The sequence below is a fragment of the Leptodactylus fuscus genome, chromosome 1 (assembly GCF_031893055.1).
Source record: "Leptodactylus fuscus isolate aLepFus1 chromosome 1, aLepFus1.hap2, whole genome shotgun sequence".
In the NCBI taxonomy this organism is placed as follows: Eukaryota; Metazoa; Chordata; class Amphibia; order Anura; family Leptodactylidae; genus Leptodactylus; species Leptodactylus fuscus.
This window is the reverse complement of record NC_134265.1, coordinates 115,104,577-115,132,520: the sequence shown is the minus strand read 5'-3', so window position 1 is coordinate 115,132,520 and position 27,944 is coordinate 115,104,577. Positions and strand designations below refer to the sequence as shown.

General features: G+C 43.5%; 1 protein-coding gene across 1 annotated transcript in view; it reads left to right on the top strand.

Moving 5' to 3' along the window:
- LOC142193760 (solute carrier family 2, facilitated glucose transporter member 9-like) overlaps window positions 1–27,944 on the top strand; it is a 58,530-nt gene that overhangs the window by 28,616 nt on the left and 1,970 nt on the right. The window contains exons 5-11 of the mRNA XM_075262764.1: window positions 17,569–17,698; window positions 19,183–19,331; window positions 21,928–22,115; window positions 24,670–24,780; window positions 26,255–26,356; window positions 26,590–26,665; window positions 27,462–27,589. Coding sequence (XP_075118865.1) covers window positions 17,569–17,698; window positions 19,183–19,331; window positions 21,928–22,115; window positions 24,670–24,780; window positions 26,255–26,356; window positions 26,590–26,665; window positions 27,462–27,589 — 884 coding nt within the window. The remainder of the gene's footprint in view (window positions 1–17,568; window positions 17,699–19,182; window positions 19,332–21,927; window positions 22,116–24,669; window positions 24,781–26,254; window positions 26,357–26,589; window positions 26,666–27,461; window positions 27,590–27,944) is intronic.

Sequence of the window (27,944 nt, the reverse complement as noted above, 5' to 3'; positions counted from 1 at the left end):
TATCATTGTGCATGTCCTGAAACATTCTTATTCAGATGAATGAAACTGAACAAGTCTGCCATATTTTACATATTCACACAAGCCCCCTCAATAATAATGCCTGATTTATAGAACTGGTAACATTCCATAAAGCAGAGGGGGCCTTTGCGTTCCATCACATACTAGAATCTAGGTGCAAATGCAGCATCTATATCCCCAATCCATGACTGAGATATATAGGAGGAGGCATGAATAGATACTGCTGTATATAAACAGCCTATAAATAATTTTGGAACTTTCATATTATTAATAAATTATAGCTAATAAAACTAATAATAAAGCAAAAAATAATGACAAACAATCATATGGCAGGACTTCATCCGTTAAGTGAAACAGTCTGTTTCACTTATCAAACGTGAAAACAGTGTAAGGTGAATAAAATCCTTAAATGAGTAAACCACAAAACCACCAAGGCAAAGACCTTCTCCGTATTAAATCTTTCTCCTCTTCACAGCCCAGTATTCTTTATTCACCAGTAATAAATAGGCAGTTTATCAATTCTGCCACTGGCCTGAGTGCATTAGTATTTATCCACAGCTTTCAGCCTTAACAAAAAGCGCTCAAGTAATTGCTGCTGTGTCCCAGGAGTCGGAAGAGCAGGTATCTACTAAGACGTTTCAGTGGGAAGGAAATTAAAATGTAATTACTATATCGTTTACTTTCTGGAGAGATCTTAATGTGTCTTTTTGTTGGATGTAACAAGTTAATACCATTATACTGAACTTTTCTAAACTAGCACTTGCAGGGATTTTCCAGGAATTGTGAAAAATTTAATAAATAGAGATGAGCGAACAGCGTTCGATCGAGTACATGTTCGATCGGACATCACCCTGTTCGCAATGTTCGATTCCATACGAACACTACGTTGAAAATGCACTTAAAGTTCGATTCCCCTCCCACCTTCCCTGGCGCTTTTTCTGCACCAATAACAGCACAGGGGAGGTGGGACAGGAACTATGACAACGGAGGCCATGAAAAAACTAGGAAAAAGCCATTGGCTGCCGAGGACATGTGACCTCAGATTCAAACAAACAGGCGGCATCAGCTCCGATTCATTCTGTGCTTGCACTTAGTTAGAGAGAGACATCTGCTGAGGGCTAGTTAGGTTTTAGATTCTGCTAGGCAGGAAGAGCAAAGAAGAAGAAACACAACAACTCTTTTAAGAGCTACACTAAAGGGAGAAGCTGAAACAAGTTTGGCACAGTGTCTATCCACAAACGCTAAAGCGGGATTCACAGCAATTAAGCCAGGCTGTAACTGCACAACCCAGCTTTCCGCGGTGGGGATTAAGCTGAGTGGGATACACTGAAATTGTATGCCCACATACCCTATATACGCTTAATCCAGGGTTCAACAGTGTGTTGAATCTTCCCAGCAGAGTAATCCCAACTTTCCCTGCTCCCAGGAGCTGTTCTATGGTCCTTTAACCGTCCCTCTCCTTGTCCCTCCATTTCCCGATGCCCAAGCACTGGAGTCTCCTCCATCTCCTGTTGATTTTGTGGTGGTTGACCAGCAACCCACCCTCAGTGACCATGACGAGACACAGTTGCCATCAAGGAAGCCTGGTGCCATGTGCGGTGTGCAAGAGGAGGAGGCGAGAGAGGAATTGGCAGAGGAGGTGGTGGAGGACAAGGACACTGACCTGACCTGGACAGGGGGGATGTCAAGCGGGGAAAGCAGTGTCGATGTTGAGAGAGGTGCAGCACCAAAGAGGGTAGCTGGAGGCAGAGGCATGTCCAGAGGCAGAGGTCAGCTGCTTCGCCGAAGCCAGGCCACACCCAGAATGGCCCAAGATGTTCCCTATCATAGCCAGCCCAGAAAAACTCCCCCATCGAAGGCACGTTCCTTGATGGTGTGGAGATTTTTCAAGGAATGCACGGAGGACAAATATAGTGTGGTTTGCACAATTTGCCACTCGAAACTGAGTAGGGGCTCTGAAAAGAGCAATGTTTCGACCACTTCCTTGTGCCGTCATTTGGAATCCAAGCACTGGGCTCAGTGGGAGAGAGCAAACACAGGACAATCGTTGTCCGGCGTTGCCGCCACTGCCTCTCCCACTGTTGCCAGTGCTGGCGCTGCAGTCCAGAGCACCAGCCAGGACACCGCAACATCTGGCTCTGTCACTTTGGGGATTTCTCCCTCATCCTTCCCTGTTCCTGTCTCAGCTCCTTCTCCTGCACCATCATGCGCCTCCTCCAAGCAACTCACCATCTCTCACACATTTCAGCGCAGGCAAAAATACAGCACTAACCACCCACATGCGCAAGCCTTGATCGCGCACATCTCCAAACTCCTGGCCCAGGAGATGTTGGCGTTCAGGCTTGTGGAAACTCCGGCCTTCCAGGACCTGATGGTAAGTGCGGCACCTCGCTATGCCGTCCCTAGCCATCACTACTTCTCCTGGTGTGCCGTCCCTGCCTTGCAACAACACGTGTCACTCAACATAAGGCGGGCCCTAAGTTCTGCGCTTTGCACAAAGGTCCACTTGACCACCGAAGCATGGACAAGTGCATGCGGACAGGGATGCTACATTTCACTTACGGCACACTGGGTGAATGTAGCTGAGGCTGAGACTGGGTCACAAACTGGGCCGGTCTGGTACCTCGTCTCCCCGCCTATCATTCCTGGCAGTGGCTCTGAAACAACATCCTCTTCCTCCTCCTCTTCCTCCTCCGCCGCCGTTAAATTGACTCCAGCTATAAGCTGGAAACACTGCATCCGAGGTGAGGGATGCCCTCCTCGATGAGAAAGCAATATGGTTTGAGCCACTGCACCTGGGCCCAGGCATGGTCGTGTTTGATAACGGCAGGAACCTGGTAGCAGCTCTGGAGCTTGCCAGCCTCCAACATGTTCCATGCCTGGCCCATGTCTTTAACCTAGTGGTGCAATGTTTTTTAAAGACATACCCAAATGTGCACGAGCTACTGGTGAAAGTGCGGCGCTTGTGCGCCCACTTTCGCAAGTCTACAGTAGCCGCTGCTAGCATCAAAAAACTCCAGCAATGCCTACATCTTCCCGAACACCGGCTGTTGTGCAACGTCCCCACAAGCTGGAACTCAACATATCATATGTTGAGCAGAGTGGTTGAGTAGCAGAAACCTTTGATGCAGTACCATCTCCAAAACCCTAGGGTGCCACAAAGTCAGCTCCCTAAGTTTCTCAACCATGAGTGGCCATGGATGGGAGACCTCTGTGAAATCCTACGGGTGTTTGAGGAGTCCACCAAGAGGGTCAGCTGTGGCGACGCACTAGTGAGCATAAGTATCAAGCTCTTGTGTGTGATGTGAGAATCCCTCATTGCCATCAGGGATAATGCTGATCACACTGAGGAGTCAGGGATAGCAGCAGAACCGTCACAGCAGGAGAGTAGTTCCACACACCTGTCCGCTTCACAGCGTTTAATGACGGAGGAGGAGGATGAAGACGTGGCAGATGATATTATTATGACACAGGAGGCTACCGGGGAAGTTCAATGCGTCCCATTCTTGCAGCGCGGATGGGGTGAAAGGGAGGAGGAGGAGGAAGAGGAGGAAATGGAGAGTGACCTTTCCGGTGGTGGCAGCGAAGTCATGCCAAGTAACACTCTGGCACACATGGCTGACTTCATGTTGGGGTGCTTTTCACGTGACAAGCGCGTAGTCAAAATTATGGAGAGCAACCAATACTGGATATTTGCAATAAGCAATTGGTGCAGAACATGATGATGTTTCCATCAAGTGTCATTGGCGGCAGAGAGGACAGTTCCTCCATGAGGCGAACAAGTGCCGTCCGGTCCACACCCACAAGGGGTACACTGTCTAAGCTCTGGGACATGTTAATGGCACCCCTCTCCAAACTCCTGCCACTGAGGGGTCTAGTGTCACCAGGCGGGAAAAGTATAGGCACATGTTGCGGGAATACCTATCCGACCACAGCCCTGTCCTCTCCGATCCCTCTGCGTCCTACACGTATTGGGTGTCGAAGTTGGACCTGTGGCTTGAACTTGCCCTATACGCCTTGGAGGTGCTGTCCTGTCCTGCCACCAGCGTGCTATCTGAAAGGGTTTTCCGGTGGTATCATCACGGATAAGGGCAGCTGGCTGTCAGCTGAGAGTGCCGACCAGCTGACTTTCATCAAAAGGAACAGCACTGGATAGACCCATCATTTTCGTGCCCACCAGTATCAAGCACCCCCACATGAATTGTCATGTCTGCGCTCAACCTCTACAATTCCTCCTCATATTCCTCCACCATCTGCGTTGCACAATTCTGATCCTTCTAGGCTCAATCCACCCTGATTTCACCAAACTCTGCTGGTTAGAGGCTGAATCCACGCTGATTTCACCAAACTCTGCTGGTTAGAGGCTGAATCCACCCTGATTTCACCAAACTTAATTTGTAAGGGCTTACGTTAAGGGCCAGAAAAGTGAATTTTGGAAGGTCTTACCACATCACACACACACATCCACAATGACAGTTAAGGGTGGGTACTGTTGGATTTCCCATTGCCTATTCCATCTGTGGTTGTCATGGGCAACGTGATTTAAAGGGGTGCTTGTTAAGGTTTCATTAGAGTAAAATTTGGGTTTATGTCCATCCAATTGGGGAGGGAAAAAAGGTTTCCAGGTATTTTTCCACTTTCATAGTGGGTTTTTTGAGTGTGGAAAGTGTGTAGTTGATAGGCTGTGATGTTGGGGTAAAACTGAGACTTGGGCTTGTTAGATGTCCCCCTGCTGTCCCAGTTGCATTCCAGAGGTGTTGTCATCATTTGCTGAGGTGTCATAGTGGACTTGGTGACCCTCTCGAGTCGAACATTGGTTTCCCCCTAAATGAGTAATTTTCCCCATAGACTATAATGCGGTTCGATGTTTGATTGAACAGTCGAGTATAGAGCGGCTACTCGAATCGAACTTTGAACATTTCACTGTTCGCTCATCTCTAATAATAAACCTTTTTAACTCTACTTGCATTGGTACAATCCTAAACATCTTTCATTATATACAGGATCTCATTTTGACAAGGGGATTTCACTATAGTAAATTAGAATAGGCACTGTCTTATGTGACAGACTGATCCTACAAAGTAGATAGTACAAGTTATTTGCTGCTCTTGAAGTGTGACTCAGGCCAGTCCCAGGACATATTAATGCATTTTTTATATTCAGGCTGATTTGCAGCCTGATAGGATTATTGAGGCAATGGGGATACTTTATTAAGACTGGCGTGTAGTATGGTAGTCTTAAAAATCGGCTGCGCTAAAATAAGAGGAATTAGAGACACTAAAATTATTAAGAGGTGTATGCCTTGGCCTCCCTGGTTGTAAGCGTGCCCATTCATAGCAGAGTTCTCAACTTCTTTCATGACTCTCCCAATAAACTGTAAATCCAAACCGTGCAAGTGATATGTCCGAAGGTCCTTTCTACTCTTCCCTGAACATGCAATATAGAAAACCACTCATTGCAGACATTATCCTTTAGTTCATACAATGCATTGCCTTACGTACAATGCTCCCACTCAGCCAATTCCATAGTAGTCCTTAGGGGACCCAAGCTCCTAGTGACAGACAACCTGAATTTCCCACTGGCAGAGTCTGCTCCTGCTCCCGTGATAGGTCAAAATTCAACCCCCTATACTTCTCACATGTTATTTCTGGCTCCTCTCTAGCCCTGTGTCAGAAGCTCCCCAAGGACCCCATTCATTTCTGTGTATGTAGCAGTCAGTAGTAGCCCCTATTGTCTTAACAGTGGTGTTTTGCTGCCATCTACTGGTGTGAAGAAATATAGCCTGGGACTGTACTACTGTGAGACAATAATCACCCTGTTCTGTTTGGTAAATGGTGCGGTCCAGAGGAAGTGACGTGAGCAGGAAGCACAGAGTAGCGTGGTGTGGATCCAGAGTGTGTGCTGTGAGGACCTGTGAGAGGCCATTGCTGCTGTAGGCCATAGTAGAAGGCCTGAAACACTGCAGAGACTGACTGGAGAAAGCGGCAGTGTTGTGGAGATTGTTCTGGAGACTAAAGCCGGACTGTGCCTTGGACTTTGTTCAGACCTTCACCCAAGACAGAAGCAAGACAGAGTCTGCTGAGTTCCTGGACAGGCCTGCATCGAGGGAGCACCACAGAGAGCTGAGAGACTGTATAAACCCGGTACCGTACAAGTATCTCAGGGACAGCTAGGGCCAGTTTATAGCGTGCGTTATCCTCATACTGTTATATGTAACTTAGTTTTATTTTGTTGATTCCTTCCCATTTTCCATAAGTAAATTGTGTTATATACAGTCCTATGAAAAAGTTTGGGCACCCCTATTAATCTTTATCATTTTTTGTTCTAAATATTTTGGTGTTTGCAACAGCCATTTCAGTTTGATATATCTAATAACTGATGGACACAGTAATATTTCAGGATTGAAATGAGGTTTATTGTACTAACAGAAAATGTGCAATATGCATTAAACCAAAATTTGACCAGTGCAAAAGTATGGGCACCTCAACAGAAAAGTGACATTAATATTTAGTAGATCCTCCTTTTGCAAAGATAACAGCCTCTAGTCGCTTCCTGTAGCTTTTAATCAGTTCCTGGATCCTGGATAAAGGTATTTTGGACAAACAATTCAAGTTCAGTTAAGTTAGATGGTCGCCGAGCATGGACAGCCCGCTTCAAATCATCCCACAGATGTTCAATGATATTCAGGTCTGGGGACTGGGATGGCCATTCCAGAACATTGTAATTGTTCCTCTGCATGAATGCCTGAGGATTTGGAGCGGTGTTTTGGATCATTGTCTTGCTGAAATATCCATCCCCGGCGTAACTTCAACTTCGTCACTGATTCTTGAACATTATTCTCAAGAATCTGCTGATACTGAGTGGAATCCATGCGACTCTCAACTTTAACAAGATTCCCGATGCCGGCATTGGCCACACAGCCCCAAAGCATGATGGAACCTCCACCAAATTTTACAGTGGGTAGCATGTGTTTTTCTTGGAATGCTGTTTCTTTTTGGACGCCATGCATAACGCCTTTTTTTATAACCAAACAACTCAATTTTTGTTTCCAAAATGAAGCTGCCTTGTCCAAATGTGCTTTTTCATACCTCAGGCAACTCTATTTGTGGCGTACGTGCAGAAACGGCTTCTTTCTCATCACTCTCCCATACAGCTTCTATTTGTGCAAAGTGCGCTGTATAGTTGACCGATGCACAGTGACACCATCTGCAGCAAGATGATGCTGCAGCTCTTTGGAGGTGGTCTGTGGATTGTCCTTGACTGTTCTCACCATTCTTCTTCTCTGCCTTTCTGATATTTTTCTTGGCCTGCCACTTCTGGGCTTAACAAGAACTGTCCCTGTGGTCTTCCATTTCCTTACTATGTTCCTCACAGTGGAAACTGACAGGTTAAATCTCTGAGACAACGTTTTGTATCCTTCTCCTGAACAACTATGTTGAACAATCTTTGTTTTCAGATCATTTGAGAGTTGTTTTGAGTAGCCCATGATGCCACTCTTCAGAGGAGATTCAAATAGGAGATCAACTTGCAATTGGCCACCTTAAATACCTTTTCTTATGATTGGATACATCTGGCTATGAAGTTCAAAGCTCACTGAGGTTACAAAACCAATTTTGTGCTTCAGTAAGTCAGTAAAAAGTAGTTAGGGGAATTCAAATCAATAAAATGATAAGGGTGCCCATACTTTTGCACCGGTCAAATTTTGGTTTAATGCATATTGCACATTTTCTGTTAGTACAATAAACCTCATTTCAATCCTGAAATATTACTGTGTCCATCAGTTATTAGATATATCAAACTGAAATGGCTGTTGCAAACACCAAAATATTTAGAACAAAAAATGATTAAGATTAATAGGGGTGCCCAAACTTTTTCATAGGACTGTACCTGCCAGTGTGCGTCTGTCTCCTAGTCGCGGATCCTTGTTACCTGCTGGCCCGGACTTACATTTTGGCGTAGTCGGCAGGATCCGTAGCTCAGGAGACATGTCGGACAGGGAAGAGGGAACCTCTGCCGGGTCAAGCTCAGGCGCCCCAGCTGATAGTCCCAATGTAGCTGTTTTACCAGGAAGGAGAATGGTGCCGCCGGGCTCAGTGATGAGCCAAGTGACAAAATTTAATGGATGTAATATGACGGTAGCTGAATGGGCAGATCAGGTACGAGGCTTACAGCAGATATATGACATTGCACCAGATGTGATAGTACAGTTAGCCACACTGACGCTGACAGGGGACGCCAAGACGACTGTCAGGCTACAACCAGCTAATGAGAAAAAGACATTTGATGAAGTAGTGACTTTGTTAGAGACCATTTATGGAGAGACAGCATCATTAGGTTCCCTAAAGGTCAGGTTCTTTCAGCGAACCCAGTCAGAAACTGAAACTCTCCCTCAGTATGCCAATGCCCTACAAGAACTACTCAATGACGTTAGGGAAAAAGGGGGAACCAACGCTATAGCCGACTATGACCGTACTCTCCGAGACCAGTTTGTCATAGGAATACGTGACAAGATCATAGCAGAGGCAATGCAAGATGAGATAAGGAGACGGCCACAATCTACCTTCAGTGACATACGGGTGGAGGCAATTTACCGTGCGAATAGTAAAGTGACAGAGCCACAGGTGAGACAGAGTGTCACACTAAGTCAAGGGGCTGAAGCAGCAGCTATAGGAAAAGCCAGAGACCTGGAGTCCATTATTCAGAAACTACAGGTACAAGTAGAATACCTAACAAAGCGCTGCGAAGATTATGCACAGCAGGCCAAGAGAGGCTATGAAGGAGGAAGAGTGAATAAAGTACCTGAGAGTGGAGTGTCAGGGGCCTACCGAGGGGGCCCAGAACAGGACCGAGAACGTTGGGTCTACCGAGGGGGCCCAGAGAGACGACCACCTCGGCGAGAGATCCAGTGCTGGGTGTGTGGAAGACTGGGACATGTCGCTGCAAAATGCCCAGACAAGTTCCCAAGACAGCCGCCTTTAAACTAGAAGGTTCCAGCGCAGCGGGGCATGCGTTGGAAGGGAATAAAAGAGTGAAGGAAGTTAAGAGCCCTGATGATACACTGATTGCAGCAAGCCCAGTATTGCAGGTCAAGATGAATGATGTTCTTGTTACTGGAATGATAGATACGGGATCACAGGTTACCACTATGGGAAGAGAATGTTATGAACGGTACTTCCAACAGTCTGCCCAGTATGACCCTGAGATGTTTGTGAGTGTGGTGGCAGCCAATAACCTACCTGTCCCGGTATGCGGAGTAGTCTGGATGGACGTGAACATATGCGGCCGAGACTTAGGCAGAAGAGGTATTATCGTAGTCCAGGAGGGCTATGATAAACAGATCCCCGTAATTATAGGGATGAATATTCTGAAGGACATGGACCACCTGCTGTTTGCTAGAGATGGGCATAATTATTGGAGAGAAGCTACTGCTCACCAACCCACTCGGGCTGCCTTACAGCGATTAATAAGGATGTGTGAACTACAGAGAGCCACCGGTGGAGAACAGCCCGTGGGCTGTATTACTGTTCCTCATCACACCAAGATAACACTACCAGCTGAAAGAGAGACTATTATATCGCTCCCACTGGGCACCACCCGGAAATTAGAAGGCCTCTCTGTCATGATTGACCCATTATCTAACCAGAGCGGGTGCACTAATGTGCTTGTGGCTCGCTCCTTGTCTGTGGTAACCCAGGGGAGAGTGTTGGTGCGGTGTGTCAATACCCATAACCAGAGTTTAGATCTGACTCCAGGTAGCCTCCTTGCCAAGGTCTATGCTGTCCCAGCTGAAATACGAAAGGCGACACCTTTAGAACTGACCCCGTCCGGGAAGGGGGAATGGTCAGTGACCGTGTCCACAGAAGCAGAAGGGCTCATTGTCTCCCATGAAGAAGGGCGGTTGCTGCGGGAACGGATGAAGTTAAACCTTTCCCGATTCACCACTGATCAAGTCAGAAAGATAGACCAGTTGCTAGGAGAACACAAGGCCTCATTTGCACGACATGAGAATGACTTTGGCTGTGCACAGGGAATCTATCATGAAATACCCACTGGAGATGCGGCTCCCATCCGAGAGAGATATCGGCAGATACCACCCCAACAGTACCAAGAAGTGAAAGATCTGCTGAATTCAATGCTGGAGAATGGAGTTGTTAGAGAGAGTCAAAGCCCTTGGGCTGCACCAGTGGTGTTAGTCAAAAAGAAGGACGGATCTTTAAGGTTCTGCGTGGATTATCGTAGACTGAACTCCTGCACTGTACGTGACTCTTACCCGCTCCCCCGTATTGAAGAATCGCTTACGGCCTTAGGCAAGGCCCGTTACTTCTCGTCCCTGGATTTAGCAAGTGGCTACTGGCAGGTCCCCATGAGTGAGAAAGACAAAGGGAAGACGGCTTTCATCCTCCCAATGGGTCTATATGAGTTCAACCGTATGCCTTTTGGTCTGACCAATGCCCCGGGTACATTCCAACGGCTCATGGAGAAATGTCTGGGCGATTTCAATTTCGAATTCACTCTGATTTACCTTGATGACATCATTGTCTATTCCGCTACATTCGAAGATCATCTTCAGAAGCTGGGGCAGGTTTTTAGGAGACTGAGAGAGCACGGTTTGAAGTTGAAGCCCAGTAAGTGTCGCCTGTTACAGGAAGAAATTGAATATTTGGGACATCGAATATCAGGACGTGGAGTGCAGCCATCCAGTGAGAAGATTGCGGCTGTGCGAGACTGGCCCACTCCTACCACCCTACGAGAGGTCCGTGCCTTCTTAGGGCTTGCTGGATATTACAGGCGGTTTGTGAAAGACTTTGCACACAAAGCTGAACCACTGAATGCGCTATTGAGGAATACCGCTAGGAGTCCGAAGGCTCAATGCGTGCCTTGGGGTATCGAACAAGAGAGAGCATTTCAAACTCTGAAAGATGCTTTGACCAACCCTCCAATTCTGGCATATGCTGATTACCATCTACCCTTTCAGCTTTATACAGACGCCAGCCAATATGGTCTTGGGGCAGTACTCTCCCAAATCCAGAATGGAGAAGAAAGAGTGATCGCATATGGCAGCCGGTCATTACGAGACTCTGAAAGAAACCCTGCTAATTACAGCTCCTTCCGCTTGGAGTTATTAGCCCTTGTGTGGGCAATGACTGAGAAGTTTGCGGGGTACCTCACCGGGGCAGAAGTACAAGTGTTGACAGACAACAATCCACTGGCACATTTGGATAATGCAAAGCTAGGTGCCCTGGAGCAACGGTGGATGGCCCGACTTTCTAAGTACCGCTACAGTGTGAAATATCGCTCCAAAAATGAGAATCAGAATGCCGATGCATTGTCCCGAGTCACCACCCAACCACCGGTCGGGGACATAGATCAAGAATTAGAATCAACAGAGGTACCTGATTTCACCCAGTTTTCCCAGAAGGTGGTGACTGCTCGACAGAGCGAAATACTGGGAACTCAAGTAGCTCCCTTCCTGGGCCCATCCCACCAAGAATGGATTGGGCTCCAGCAACGTGATCCAAGCCTGGCACTGTTATGCCGTTGTGTTAAAAAGGGGTGCAAGCCTACTACTGATGAAAGAGACCAGCTGTCACCCGAAGTATTAGCGGTACTGGGGCAGTGGAACCGATTGGAGATGAGGGACGGGATCCTACGACGGCGTGTATACTTGCCAACTGAAATTGACGCCTGTTATCAAATTGTAGTGACTACTGATCTGGCCCGTCCACTAGCCGCCGAGGTACATCGTAGGAATGGTCACTTTGGAGCTGAGAAGACCTTTAGGTGGCTCCAACGATTGATCTTCTGTCCGAGTCTCCGCTTCATTGTTGAAGAAGTATGTCGTGATTGCAGAGCATGCGAAATCAACAAAGCAGTTGAACAGAGGGCTCCAACACAGACCATAGTGACGAAAGAGCCACTTGAAGTATTGATGATTGACTATCTCGCCGTGGGATATTCTGCAAGTGGGCATCAGTATTGCTTAGTTATGGTAGATCACTTTACCAAATTTGCTGTAGCCGTTGCAACAAAGGACCAGACTGCTGAGTCGGCTGCTGAGGCCCTGTGTCACCACTTCATACGAGTGTACGGCTGCCCTCAACGCATTCACTCTGACCAAGGCGCCTGCTTTGAGGGGCGAGTCATGCAAGAAGTGCAACGTATTTATGGAATGAAAAAGTCACGCACCACCCCATACCATCCACAGGGGAACGGGGCATGTGAACGATTTAACCGCACATTACTTCAGATGATCCGTACCTTGGAAGCCGACAAGAAGCGACAATGGCCACAGTACCTGCCTGAATTGCTATGGGCCTATAATAATCAAATCCACTCTGTCACAGGGTACGCCCCATATGTTCTCTTCTTTGGGCGACCCGGAAAAGGTGTGGGAGACCTCAACCTCGAAGACACCGATGAATTTCCTTATCGAGGCCTGCCCACTTGGATTCAGGCTCACCGTCAGAGATTAGAGACTGTCCACCGGATAGTACGTGAGAGACTACAAGAACAAGTTCACCCTAATCATCGGCCGGTGCAGGACACCCCTCTTAAAGTGGGCGACTTAGTCTTGGTACGAGTAAAGAAGCCACTAGGGAAATTGGACAGTAGGTGGGAACCTGACCCTTACTGCATTGTGGCCCACCCTCATGTTGATAGTCCCGTTTACCAAGTCCAAAATACCCTGACCAAGCAGACGCGGACGCTACACCGTGACATGTTACGCCCATGTCAGTCTCAGGGACCAGTTCAGAACGACAGAGAGGAAGTGACTATGACACACCCCTCCACAAGTGAGCCCTGGTTGTGGGATGACGATGATGATAACGGGGGTGTTGTGGAAGCTGTGACCACCCCGACAGTAACTGGGCCTGCAACAGTAGTGACACCCCCGACTGCCATATCTGACCGTCCTAATGAGAGACCGACCTCTACACTTGCTGATGATATGACAAGCTTGCGGCGGACTAGTCGCTCCACAGCGGGTGTACCGCCAGTGCGTTATGCCCAGAATGAGTTTGTTTGGCCAGCGGTCCATCGTTACATCACAACATTGCGATTACAGAAATGTGTTGATGGGGCTATTGTTGTCAGGGACTGCCAACATTCGACTGGGGGGGTATGTAGCAGTCAGTAGTAGCCCCTATTGTCTTAACAGTGGTGTTTTGCTGCCATCTACTGGTGTGAAGAAATATAGCCTGGGACTGTACTACTGTGAGACAATAATCACCCTGTTCTGTTTGGTAAATGGTGCGGTCCAGAGGAAGTGACGTGAGCAGGAAGCACAGAGTAGCGTGGTGTGGATCCAGAGTGTGTGCTGTGAGGACCTGTGAGAGGCCATTGCTGCTGTAGGCCATAGTAGAAGGCCTGAAACACTGCAGAGACTGACTGGAGAAAGCGGCAGTGTTGTGGAGATTGTTCTGGAGACTAAAGCCGGACTGTGCCTTGGACTTTGTTCAGACCTTCACCCAAGACAGAAGCAAGACAGAGTCTGCTGAGTTCCTGGACAGGCCTGCATCGAGGGAGCACCACAGAGAGCTGAGAGACTGTATAAACCCGGTACCGTACAAGTATCTCAGGGACAGCTAGGGTCAGTTTATAGCGTGCGTTATCCTCATACTGTTATATGTAACTTAGTTTTATTTTGTTGATTCCTTCCCATTTTCCATAAGTAAATTGTGTTATATACCTGCCAGTGTGCGTCTGTCTCCTAGTCGCGGATCCTTGTTACCTGCTGGCCCGGACTTACATGTAACTGGCCCATTTCTACCATTTTGTGTCTGCCACAGCCTAATTACACAGGAGCCCCACAGATTTTAAGCGGCTCTGTTTAGTGCCCTGCCCCCTCTCCACAACATCTCTGCTATTTACAGCTTTTTAATTGTGGATCCCTTGGATTCTCTGCCTCCTGCCTCTCTGAGCTGAGCGATGGAATTGGGGAAGTTGCATAGCCTGCTGCACATTCTGTCCCTCTTTCTATCTTTTGAAAGTTGGGAGGTATGTTATAAATATTAGCCCCCTTAAAAATACAAGTTCGCCATATATACAATAGTTCCCGCTTAAAGGGGAACTATTATTTATAAGAGGGAACTATTTAGAAGGGAGACCTATTAATAATAAGGGGGACTATTATTTATAAGAAGGGACAATTACTAATAAGGGGCACTAGTTATAAACAGGGACCCTTATTTATAAGGGGGCATTATTATTTATCAGCAATGATTACTATTTATAAGCAGGGATTAATATTAATAGGGCTCGAAAAAAAGCAATTCTCCAGCAAAAAAAAAATATAGAATTGAACTTTTACTTGAAATGATTAAAAAGAGACATACAAAAAAGTGGATCCATATATAAAAACTGTTTTTATATATATCCAATTTTTTGTATGTCTCTTTTTAATCATTTCAAGTAAAAGTTAAATTTTATATATTTTTTTTTTTCTGGAGAATTGATTTTTTCAAGCTTTGTCAATATTGACTCCGTGCCACAGTCCGGAGCTCTCTCCGTGCAATACACGGCTCATGCTCATTCATATCCATATGTGCATAAAACGCTCACCGGCACTCACGGACGGACTCGGCATGACAGGTCTCCGTCTTCTGCATGCAGAAGACGGAAACCTGAGAACGGACTGCCGAACGCTAGTGTGAACCCAGCGTAACTTTGATAGATGGGTTAGGTAGAGGAGCTGGATGAGGTGGGGCAAAGATGATGAACTCTGTTTTCTTCATGTTGAGTTTAAGAAAGCGGAAGGAGAGAAAAGAGGCTATGGCTGCTAGACATTCTGGAACTTTCGACAGATGTCTATGAGATGTCTGTTTATTTAAAAGTTATGTTTTATGTAACCTGAGCGAACGGCTGCTGGGCTTTTCTTCATAACAGACAGGTAATGTCTGGTCCAGAGAGATATATTTGAATGTCGTAAGCATAGCAATAATATTGAAAACTCATGAGATTCTATGAGTTAGCCAAGGCCGAGGGTGTAGATGGAGAATAGGAGGGGTCCTAGGACAGAGCCTTGGGTGACACCTACAGAAAGAGGGTGTGGCAAGGAGGTGATTTGCGAATGGGAGACACTGAATATGCAGTTGATGAGGTATGAGGAGATCCAGGAAAAGGCCCAAGTCTATGATGCCAAGGAATGAGAGAGCTTCTAACAAGAGTCACATGTGAACTTACCAATTGCAAGTGGCATTAGGTATTACTTATATGTCCATGAAATTTGAGGCTGTTTCTTTTAATATTTTTGAGACCTTATAGGCTTATAGAGACCACACTGTTAAACTCAGGGTGAGCATACTTAGTGGCTGACAGCTAGCCCTATTGCAGTCTTTTCAACATGAGAGTATGGAAGGAAGAGGCAACACGGTGGCTCAGTGGTTAGCATTGCTAGGAACAACATCTGCAAGGAGTTTGCATTTTCTCTCGTGTTTGCGTGGATTTACTCCCATTCTACAAAGACATACTTAAATGGAAAAAAAAAGTACATTGTGATCCCTATATGGGGCTCACAATCTACATTAAAAAAAAAAAAAAAAAAAAGAGAGTGTGGCAGACAACCCTCTTTTGTCAGTATCATTGACAGAATTGACAACTGAGTGGAGTGGAGTACAATTATATAGTGGGCCACCATATGAAGTATCTATGGGGGCAGACTCTACACATATGAGCCTCTCCCTCTCAGTAATGGAGGTATGATGGTCTATGTAACAATGTAATGTTATAGGAGCTACTCCACCCTCAACTGCAATGTGTTAACATTAATCTGTTATAACCACAGAGGGTGGCGCACTCTCTAAGAGTTAACACTTTTAATACCAGTGGGTAGTAGTAATAGGGACCTTTTGCTTTTGGGGCATCCATGTTTTGAATGAGCCTGAGCATTGGACTCAGATGTGTTCTGCAGGAACCCATGGCATAGGAATGACTACTTACCTTTTTGTACTCTCATTCATTGACATTGTAGTGACTTGCATCCTTTCGCACTACGATACATGGAGTTTGTCGCCCATTTGTTTTAACTAAATTATCAATAAAAGTTATATTTTAGTATTTTCTGAGGGCACCCACTTCTTTGTTTATACTGTTTCTTTTAATATGCAGAGTAAATAGCACAAAAAAGTATTAGCATTACATTACAAGTATATGGATGATGATTGACCATATAAAAATACTGATAGGGGGTTACAAGTACTATGGAAAGTAAAACAGCACAGCAGCTGTTAAAATGATGGGCTCTTTATGTATATATGTATGTATATATGTACAGTATGTATGTATGTATGTATGTATTCCTTGTAGGAGGCTCCCAACCGAGTGGTTTCTATGATACCAATACTATTATGAAAACTTGAAATCAAATTTCTGAAAATTTCCAAAGGGCCATAATATATTAGAGTAATAGAAAGCATAAAGAAGGGAAAACCTATGTAAAATTAAAAAAAAAAAAAATCAAGGTCACCTTCCTGTCCTTATTAATTCACAACCTAAAAACTGCTGAACAAAGCTTTTTTTAGAATAAAAATGCTAATGTTTCTGTTAATGAATGAGGTGGAAGTCTGAAAAATTAATAGTGATGTGTTGAAACAATGTGTTGACCATTTTATGAGACAATCACCTGGATCTTAACCCTATGTCAGCCAGATTAATAAACTGAGCCATGGAAGGAATCCTTTTTCTGATCAATGGCTTTCATTTTATGAATAAAAAAGTAATCTTTCATATATGACTTTCTCAACAACCAGGGATCTATATCACTATAGTGTATATGATATATCTGTTTAAGGTGTTTAATAAATTCTATACAGATGTAATAGAAGGGCATTTTCTGCTCTGCAGGGCCAGATCATCATAGGGTGCTGAAGGAGCCCCAGCTACATCTCGTATAGACAATACTTGGAGTTACGGAGGTAGTGTGTAAGGGTATAGCTGATTATTTTGCTAACAGCTATCTCTCTTGACTTCCTCATAAACATGCACGCTGGCTGGGTGTACATGTTTATTTCAACAGGAGAGTGGGATTTGCCAATGCCGGAAACTCTGCCCCCTTTTGGCACTTTAGACAATGTCTTATATCATATATTAATCTTAATCTGAACCCAGAGGCGTAACTTGAAGTTGCTGAACACCAATGCAATATCTGTAATGGGGTCCTAATATATCTTGTGCTATATAGAATAAGAATAGTGGTATGTGGCAGAGCAATCATTGGGGCCCTCTCAAGGTCCACTAGTAACTGCTACCTCTGCACCTTCTACAGTTACGCCCCTGTCTGGTCCTACTGATGGCACTGTCATTTATTATCAAAAGTGTAGAGCTTCTGGAGGACTCTGCTTGTCTGCCTTTTGTGCCTTGCATTTTTGTGTTTCTTTGCTTATGCTTTGCTGTCAAAACAGAAAAACTAAAGAAAATTGCGCATTACATGTGGTTAAAAGAGGTGAATGAAATTTCTAATTTATTTGTCATGGAGATATTGAAGTGCTGCCTTCTTTTGCTTTTTTTCCTAAAAATAATAGATTATATATTTTTGTTTCCTTTCTTTTATAGGTATTGGAATGTGTGTACAACCATTATATCTGGGAGAAATAGCACCCAAGAAAATAAGAGGCCTTACATCCGTGGGCATTAATATTTTCCTAACTGTTGGGATCCTGATTGGACAGATTATTGGTTTACGGTATGGACTGCTTAAGTAGCAACGGAACATCTCTTAAAGTGCAATTGTTATAATAATGCAATAGTAGATATTTATATCATAGCCACTCCTGAGACAAACAGCTATTTCTAGAATGCTAGGCTTCCACATCCAGGAGGGAATCTGTCAGATATTTATTTCATGATCTCAGGAATGCTTGAGATGGGAATTCTTTTTAAGTCTGGGGCCCCACATAGCATAAACTCTTCTTCGTTATACAGTACCTGCAGAGTGGTTGGGATTCTGGCTAAACCTACCCACACATTGCAGAAAAATATTCACATTGGACATTGTGTGATTTCAAAAAATGTGTTTCTGTAAATTGCAGCATGTTAATTATACCTATGGAAATGCTGGAATTTACCATATAAGCAGTAAAACTCTGAACATTCCGCAAAAAGCGCTGTGGAAAAAACCGTGATGCGTCTCTTTTTCGCTGTGGCTCCCTACGTGGGACTTTAGCCTAAGACCCCACATTTTAATGAAAAGCTTATTTTTTGTTGCAGACTTTGCTGTGTTTTTTGAGCCAAAGTCAGGAGTGAATTTAGCAAAAAGGAGAAGTATAAGGGTAAGTTCACACTGGGTTTTTTGGACCGCATTTTGACGCAGGAAGTCGCCTCAGAACCCGAACCAATAAACGGCTAGCTGCGACTCGATGCCGTTGCAGTGCAACGGCATCCAGTCGCAGCATTCCGCTCCGGATTAGGCCCAAATGAATGGGTCTAGTCGGGAGAGAATGTCTTGCGTCTGATTCAGCCCTGGAATCCGCGGCAAGATAGGGCAGCTCATGTCTTTTTTTTCTGCGAGTGGGAAGAAACCACTAGCGGATAAAAGAAGTGAACAGCTCCCATTGAAATCAATGGGAGGTGTTTTTTTGGAGCCGGATTCTGAGGTGGTTTCCATGTCAAAATCCGGTCCAAAAAACCTTGTGTGAACTTACCCTAGAGCTTCCTACATATTTCCCATCCCAGTTGAAGCTTTGGCTCAAAAAAGCAGCTTTTCCGCAACGTGGGGCCTTAGCCTTAGGGTCCATTGATACAGAGTAAACGTGCGCTCATTTTGGTAAAATATACGTGTAAAGAATACACATGTAAAAATAAGACTTTCATTGACTTCAATGACATTTTTTTACACATGTATAAGGAAACGCATAAAAAAAACGCGTCACGTTTTTTGGTGCATTTTTTACCTGTGTAAAAAGTGTAATTGAAGTCTATGGGAGTCTTATTTTTACATGTGTATTCTTTACATGTGTATTTTGCCAAAATGAGCGCACGTTTACTGCATGGAAATGGACCCTTAAAGGTAACATTACATTTGACATATAAATACATTGATAGTGTTACAGAGCATACAGTATATAAAATAAGACTAGATAAACTACTGAATAAGGGCAGACTTTTTTAGAATGTATTAATTAATTTCGGCTTATCATATCTGATCGTCACATGTCTTGTATGTCGTAGAGAGGTGTTGGGTGGTGAAAACTCCTGGTCTCTACTGCTGTCCTCTTGTGCCATTCCGGCTCTTATTCAGTTACTGACTCTACCATACTTTCCCGAGAGTCCCAGATACCTTCTAATAGAAAAGAAAGATGAATATAAATGTCAAAAGGGTAAGTCATGAAATAACATTGTAGAACTGATATCCAGAGAGTTTACGTTAAACACTTTTGTTTTTTGTTTTTTTTTAACTAAAAATCAGATTTTCTTGACAGCACTTATTTCTTATACTTTTTTCTATAGAGAACATACGGGTATTTAAAAAAGTAATACATGTAGCACAGCGCCGCACCTCCCATGAGGCGACCTGAAGCGAGCGCTTCAGGCGGCGCTATGGCAGGGCCCCAGGGAGGGCGGCATTTTTTCTTACCTAAGCCAGTCCAGGACAAGGTGTCCTGGACTGGCTTAGCACGGAGCGGTGGATTGAGGAGGCCGCTGAAGCAGCGCTGCTCCGGCAGCCTCCCCTCACGCTCAGGCAGAGAGCAGGTCTTCTCCGTGCCTGCTCTCTGCCTGCGAACGGCGCTAAGCCCTGCCCGCTCCGCCACGCCCCCTCCTCCCGGTGGGGGGGCGCTTTCTGTCGTTCGCCTCGGGCGGCGAGAGGGGCAGGTTCACCCCTGATGTAGCATTCCAAAGAGAGATAAAATAGTCAAATAAAAACCCTATTACACAAATATCACCCACTTGCAGAACAGCCACCCCATTATTTGTTAGAAAGCATTGGAAATTTTAAAGAGAGTCAGGGAAATATTCATGATCTTTTTTTTTTAATAAACCATGGATCCTGATCTACAGAACCCGGCACAGTGCCCCCAAAATATAGATAAATACATCCAGTCGCAGTGTCCGCAGATGACACCCATCCATTCTTCCTACTACTGTGCCAACTACTGTAATCCCAAATCTAATCCAACAACAATATGTTATAAACAAATCCAGTCACAGTTTCCAACAACAGTGCAAATCATAGTACCCCCCCCCCCCCCCAGAATAAACCAGCCACAGTGCCCCAAAACAGTGACTACACTAGCACCAATAACTTCACCTCTAGAACGGATTAAATCATAATGGCTCCAGAACAGAGTAAATCACAGAGACATGGCATAAATATATGCATACACAGCTCCCTATTACACAATCAGCTAATATAGCCCCAGAACAGTACCAACCATAGTGTTACCATTATGGTACGTTCATACTGAGTTTTTTTTTCCAGCCGATGAAAAAGTCTCTGAATCTGCCTCAAAAAACAGCTTGGTTTTTTAGCTCAATTTGGAGGCAGATTTTCATTTTGCAAGCAGTTTTTGGTGCTGATTTTCATACTATTTAAGCTGGGTTCACACATAGTTTTTTGGTCAGGATTTTGGAGAGGAAAAAAATCCATTTCAGGAACTAGGTAATGTTTTTTGAAGCGTTTTTTTTACGAGGAATTTTTTGTACCGTTATTTGAGGCGTTTTTAGTTTTTTTCCTCCAGCACAGTGTATGGACCTTGAAAAAACCACTAACAGTTTTTGGAGTGGTTTTTGCAAAAACTGCATGAAAAACCGCTTCAAAAATCACTAGCAGTTTTTCTGCCTCCCATTGACTCCTGTTGCTTTTTTCAGGCGGAATCCACCTGAAGAAAGATCATGTTGCTTCTTTTTTCTGCTAGCGGAAAAAAAATGCTAGCGAATTACATAGAACTCTATTGTGAGGTGGTTTTTGGAGTCGGATTTTGAGGTGGATTCCGTGTCAAAATCCTGACCAAAAAACTCAGTGTGAACCCAGCCTTAAGGTATTCTGCCTCAAAGTCTGGCCCTAACTTGCCTCCCATTTCCAAGAAAACTGAAACAGCCAGTATCATGCATGATCTTGCCATGATTTCGATGGCAGAACAACAGCTGAAGCCATGGCACTGGCCTCATACTGATCAACCTAATTGTACAAAGTTATTCTGAATGCAAACTAAGGCTGAGTTCAGACTGAGTTTTTTGGTCCAGAATTTCACGCGGAGGCTGCTTCAGATTCCGGACCAAAAAAACGGTAGCTGCAGGGCACTGCCATCCAGTCGTGACACTCCGCTCCGGATTAGGCCCAAATGAATGGGCCTAGTCGGGAGGCAGTGTCTTCAGGTGGACGTCCGCAGCTGAACCGGCCGCGGAATAAGCCTGAAGAAAGGGCATGTCGCTTCTTTTTTTCCGAGAGCGGGAACAAACCGCTCACGGAAAAAAGAATTGACCTGCACCCATTGATTTCAGTGGGAGACTTTTTTTGGTCAGGATTTTAACGCGAATTCCGCATCAAAATCCTGACCTAAAAACCCCGTCTGAACTCAGTCTTATACTATAAATACAACACTCAGCTTTCTGCCACAGATTCCACAGGGACAATTTGGAGTAGGTTTTTGAAGCGGAATACATCCTCAAAGTCCACTCCAAAAGTAGCCTTGTGAACATACCACTACTACTTGACATTGATCGCCTGACAAAAAAAACATTGATTTTTTTTTTTTTTCAAATAGCAGAAAGCACAAACTTAGGAAAAACATCTCGGATTACGGTTTTAGGTATTTTCCTGGGTAGATAGCAAAGAGAGGTGGAAAATAGCTGAAATCTGCTCTAAAAACTCTGTGTGAACACCTTATAGCCACACTATTTTTTTCTATTTTAACCTTTAACATGTTACTATGTAGTTATGATTTTCAGATAGTGCATTGTGTTTTCTTCTACCAGCACTAAGGTTATTTTATGGTTCATACCACTACCAAATGGAGATGGATGACATCCGGAAAGAATCGAATGCCTTAAATGGCGAGAAACAGAAAAAGATCCTAGAGCTGTTCTTCCTTCAGTCAGTAAAATGGCAGCTGATTACTGTAATTGTGGCCAACATGGGACAGCAGCTCTGTGGAATTAACGCAGTAAGTGAAAACCTTCACAAATCCACATCATAGTATTTACCAACCTAAGCACTAGTTTTTCACTACTGATTTGTTGTACATTGCTGGTAAATAGTTTTATCTTCTTCATAATAAAGATGGTTATAGATGTCTCATGCACAGTGCAGCATACCTGTGTAACTTTCTACTATACAAAGTAATAGAAACACAACTGTATGCAGTTTGTGAAGTGACGTAAAAAGGAAGCACTGTATTTTGAGTATAAGGCCACACATATTGCTATAGTATGGCTCCCTGTTGTATAGAGCTGTAATAGGGCACACACAAATATCCTCGGGTGCTTGCTGTGTCTTCCTTTGCTTTCCATTTCATGTAAAGACATATGAGGTCTTTTTTTCTAGTTGCACTCACACATATGCTATGCTTCATGACATGGCACATTGCAGAGGTGCATATTGTTCTCTTCAAACATTGTTTTGGCACCCAACAGATCAATGGTGCATGTAGTGAACAGACAGACCCATTTTATCACACATTTAAGTGACCAAGGTTATTTCATAGTTGCTGAAGAGTCACAATATTCCTGATTTCAGATCACACAAGTCAGTACTAGCTACCTGTCATTTCTGATTATACTCTGCATGATATGGGTCGGATTTGCAGACAGACAGGTCACAGACATTGCCAATTTTCACTGCTAATAATATACGTTTAAAACAGCATAAAATGTACCAAACACACATACAACCTTCTTCTGGGGATTCTATGAAATAAATCTCTAGCATGAGGGGCCTGGGGCAGTTGTAAGGTCCCGTTCACATCTGCATTTGGGTTTCCGTTTGGGGAGTCTGCTTGGGGATCCCCCAAACGGAAACCTATACACATTAAAAAGTGGTTCATAGGTAAAAAAGTATTCCAGCACCAAAATAATTCAAAGAAAAAATGCTAAAACATAACTTTTAATGAAAAAATATATGTAAATAACATAAAAAAAATATCACAAAATGCCAACCAAGGAAAGAAAAAACATCCAAAACACCCATCATCCTCTTTTTCATCAGTTGGTATATATGCACTTCTTTTATTTTGGGCTATGATTTTCTAATTTTTGTTTTACTATTAAAAAGCGGCTACCTAAGGAAAACCACGGACCCCATAGACTTTTGGTTTCTTTCATATGCCGTGTCTCAGTTCCTGGAAGCCCTGTTCCCCACATAACTGCTGGAGCATGAGTGTCACCAGTTCCTCTCATGCTAAATCTTGAGATTGCCAAATTCCTGGACAACCCCAGAGGACATTTCACCACCTCCACCATTTCAAATTCTAGGTATCTCTGAATCGGCACTGCTCCACTGATTCCAGCACAGTTGGAATTTTCTCTCTAGCCTCCACCGTTCGTCAGCCACAACCGCAGTTAGTTTTGGTGCCTATGTGTTATTTAGGCTCTGTAATGTAAGAAGGACAGTGTCAGACAAGGGGATGTGACTCAGAGCTCCAATTAGAGGCAACCTTTGTAGGACCTAAGAATCTCACCCCTTGTCTGACACCACCCTCCTGACAGTAGAGAGCCCAAATATCATATAAGGCACCAAAACAAACCACATTGATTGCTCAGGAACAGAGGGGGCTAGAAAAAAACCTCCAACTGTTCATAATCAGTGGAGCACTTGGTATTCATTGATGAAAAGACTTGATGAAGGTGACGAAAGGTCCACTTTAAGTTCCCGCTATTTTGATTTCTGCTTTATTTCAGTAAATAAAAATATTATTTTTAACAAGAAAAATAAAACTTCCTATCTGAATCCAACTCACAGATAGTATTTACTGTATTTATTTGTGAAACCACACCTCCATAACAAGGTATATGACTTCATTAAAGGGATCCTATCTTTTAAACACATTTTTTTCTCCCTAACATGTCGGAATAGCCTTAAGAAAGGCTATTCATCTCCTACCTTTCCTTTTCTTCTCCACGCCACTGTTTGCCTGCAATCCCGGTTTTTCTCGGTATGTAAATGAGCTCTTTCGCAGCACTGGGGGCGGGCCCCAGCACTCAAACAGCACTGGGGTCATCCCCAATGCTGCCAGAGAACTCTCCAGCGCCGCCTCCATCTTCTTCTGCAACGAAAGTCGTCTGCTGAGAACAAACATTCTTTCTGGAGTTTTCTCATCTCACCCACCTGAGTAGTCTGGGTGAGATGCACACCCCCTCCATTACCTGACCAGCCATCGGCTTACACCCTACATTTCTATAGAAAAAAACAGGGAGCAGAATCTGCCTGTATTAACAGTTTTGGGAGTGATCCGTGACCTCTAAGTCATCAGATCGCTTTGCCATTTTAAAGTCAAGATCCTTGGCTTTAAAATGACACCAAAACTGTCAAGATAACCCAATTTTTGACAGTTATGGGCTTCAGTAGCAAGGACGTAGTAGCTACGTCCTCCGCCACTGAGGTGCCACTTTGGGAGGACGTAGAGCTACGTGATTGGCAGTGAAAGGGTTAAGGAACACATTACAATATATAATACTGCAAAATGTAGGATACATTTTAAACTAAGCTCTTGTGTCTTACAGATCTATTTTTATGCACAATATGTGTTTACAAAATCTGGTATTCCCACTGAAAACATCCCATACGTCACAGTGGGGACTGGAGTCTGTGAATGTATTACTGCTATGACATGTGTAAGTACTCATGTAGTAGACTATAATAGCAAAGTCTTTGGATTCATACTTCAGGAAGCTGAAAATCAATGGCATACCTATGTGGCCCATAAAGAGTTGGGGCCGAGATGTGACTGCTTCCATGCCCTCATAAGTGGCCAGTGCAGAGTTGTGTTCTCAAAAGGAAATTTTTCATTAACAATGGGATGGGTCATTAGTCCAAATGTTTCTGGATAAGAAACAAACACCAGGGCCTTCTGTTTTAGGTGGCAAAGCATGATAACATAATAAGGGGTCCATCTGGATATTAATTTGTCCTCTCCACTGGGAAAACGCTGAATTTGACACACTGCGTTTCTCTGGGGGGTTTTTTGCAATTGGATGGAATTAGCCAGAATGTTATTCACTTTTCATTTTACTATAAAATACAGCCTTTTTTTTTTCCCGCTGCCCTTTGGCAGCATTCAAAGATTTAGCATTTCCACAACACAGGGCCTTGGCCTAAAGAGATTTTCCAGGATTTTTATATTGATGATTTTTAACTAAGAGAAGTAAAATTCATATGAATGTAACAACATCCCATTCACATGCCATGTCATAAAAAGGACTTTGATTGGAAACCAAATGCCAGGCCCTTTTTTTCTGGGTGGCAAAAGATGGTGCCATAATAGGAGGCCCATCTACATCATGGACATGGTCTGAAGTGTGTGCACCATATAAAACCTCACTGGACTGTTATAGTGATGACCAATCCAGGTCATCTCTATTAGATCAGTGAAAACTATTTTAGGACATACCACAGTGTACCCCATATGTTATAGAGGGTGTTTTTTTTTAGATTTTTGCATTGGATGTCACTTTTTGACAGATAATTTCATCTCCATGTAAACCTGGCTTAGGTAATATGCACATACCATTTCTGTTCCACATAAAACATGTATGGAAAAGTTTAGCAAACTATGCATTTCAATCTTGTAAAATCCAGTAAAATAATGTTATCATTTTTACATTTATCTGTATGGAATCTGTCAAATATAAGATAAAAATAAAATGTGTACACAGCATTAAAGATACCTGAAGATATTTAATGGGAAACTTTTAGAGCTATTTGGGACACGAAACCTCCCACAGCCCCTAATGAACCTGTGGTTTAATGTCCCAAATAGCCCTATGCTATTGCAGCCTTTGGCTTGGATAAAATATATACATACATACAGAAATAAATAAATAACCTTCATACTTGGGGTGCTTGCACAGGTCTTTACTGAAACTGAATAGTTTACTTCATCCTGTGAAGTCGGAGTGTACTTCCCTAGCTTTAGTAAGGGGTTGGGCAGGCACTGGGAGCACCACAGATGAGTCCGATGTTTTTGTGCAAGGTCTTTTTAGTTAGTTTAGTGCTCCAAATAGCCCTTTCAGGAATACTCTACATATACTGTATATACAGTATATACAAAGCTGATGATTCAATCAGTAATATATTTATTATGTGCAGGGTCTGCTGATAGACAGAGCTGGAAGACGGATTCTCATCATTGGAGGATATTCCCTGATGGCACTATTTTGTGTTATATTAACACTGACACTTACATTTCAGGTAATTATCATCATATGTAGTTTTTAAGTGTCTAACCTAGCTAAATAAGGCAATTTAAGAAAAATGTCCATGTGATGATGATGATAAAAATTATTAATATTATTATTATTACTTTGGTTCATAATACAGTACATCCTTTTCAATATACAACTGTTTTTGTAGCAATTTAACCTTTGCAACTTTTATTTTTATACTGTGCAATGAATTTATTTTTATACTTTCTCTCTATCTAGGATTCATATCCATGGGTGCCCTATTTTAGTATGGCAGCTATTCTAACCTTTATACTAAGTTTTGGTCTAGGACCAGGTATGTAAACATGACATATTGCATCATAACTGTACAAGGATAAAGAGAGTAATGCAAATGTCACTTTAAGGCTAAGGCCTCACGTTGCGGAAACGCACTTTTTTTGTTGCAGATTTTGTTACGGTTTTTTGAGCCAAAGCCAAGAGTGGCTACAAATGGAATCAGAAATATATAAAAACTGGTTATATTTCTGACTTCTGCTCAGTCTAGTCCTCGCATCAGCTCAAAAAAACGCAACAAAATTGCAATTGAAATGAATGGGCTGCTTTTTACTCTACAAGCGGTCCCATTGAAGTGAATGGGAAGCGCTCGCGTGTACAGCTCGCCTTGTGAAGGGGCCCGGCGCTTGGCTCAGTCCGAGCCGTACACGCGAGCGCTTCCTATTCACTTCAATGGGACCGCTCGTAGAGTAAAAAGCAGCCCATTCATTTCAATGGGGAGCGCTCGTATGCCGGCTCCCATTGAAATGAATGGGATCTGCTTTATACGGCGCTGATTCTGAATCAGTCACCGTATCCGTAGTGTGAATGCACCCTTAAAGGATTATCTTATCTTATTTTTGAAAGCATTCTTACTTTCTTGCTTTGTAAAAAAATTTTCCAATCCTGCCTAAAACCTTTTCAAAATACTGTACATCTGGTAAGTGAGTACTGTTTTTTTTTTCTTTCTTTTACAGTTTTCTGGGGTTTGTTATTTTTAAAGGTGTCTGACTATCCATATCTGAAATTTCCCCAATGTGGGACTATTAAAAGATTATCTTATCTTATATAAGAAAAACTTGTTCTTCTACCCATAGGTGGCGTCACTAACACCCTAACTGCAGAGTTATTTACCCAATCAGAGCGTACTGGAGCTTTCATGATAGGAGGATCTGTAAACTGGATAAGCTTTTTTGCTATAGGAATGGTTTTTCCATTTATAGTTGTAAGTATTTTTCTATGTTTATTTTTTTTATAACTGACAAATGCAGAAAACTCATTTAGGCTAAGGTCCCATGTTGCATAAATGCAGCTCTTTTTGTTGCAGATATTGTTGCGTTTTTTTCGGCTGAAGCCAATAATGGCTACAAAAGTAATGGCAAATATATATAAGAAGTCCTTATACTTCTACCTACATTCTGTATTTTTTCACTCTTTCCCTTGCTTCCGTATTGAGAGCTGTTCCTTGCCTCTCACTGTATGTTACTGTGTATGGGAGTACGGGCAGTGTAATATGTAGAGAAAATGAGGGTGGGGAAGGTCACTTCAAATAGTTATATCGGTCATTATAAAATATACAA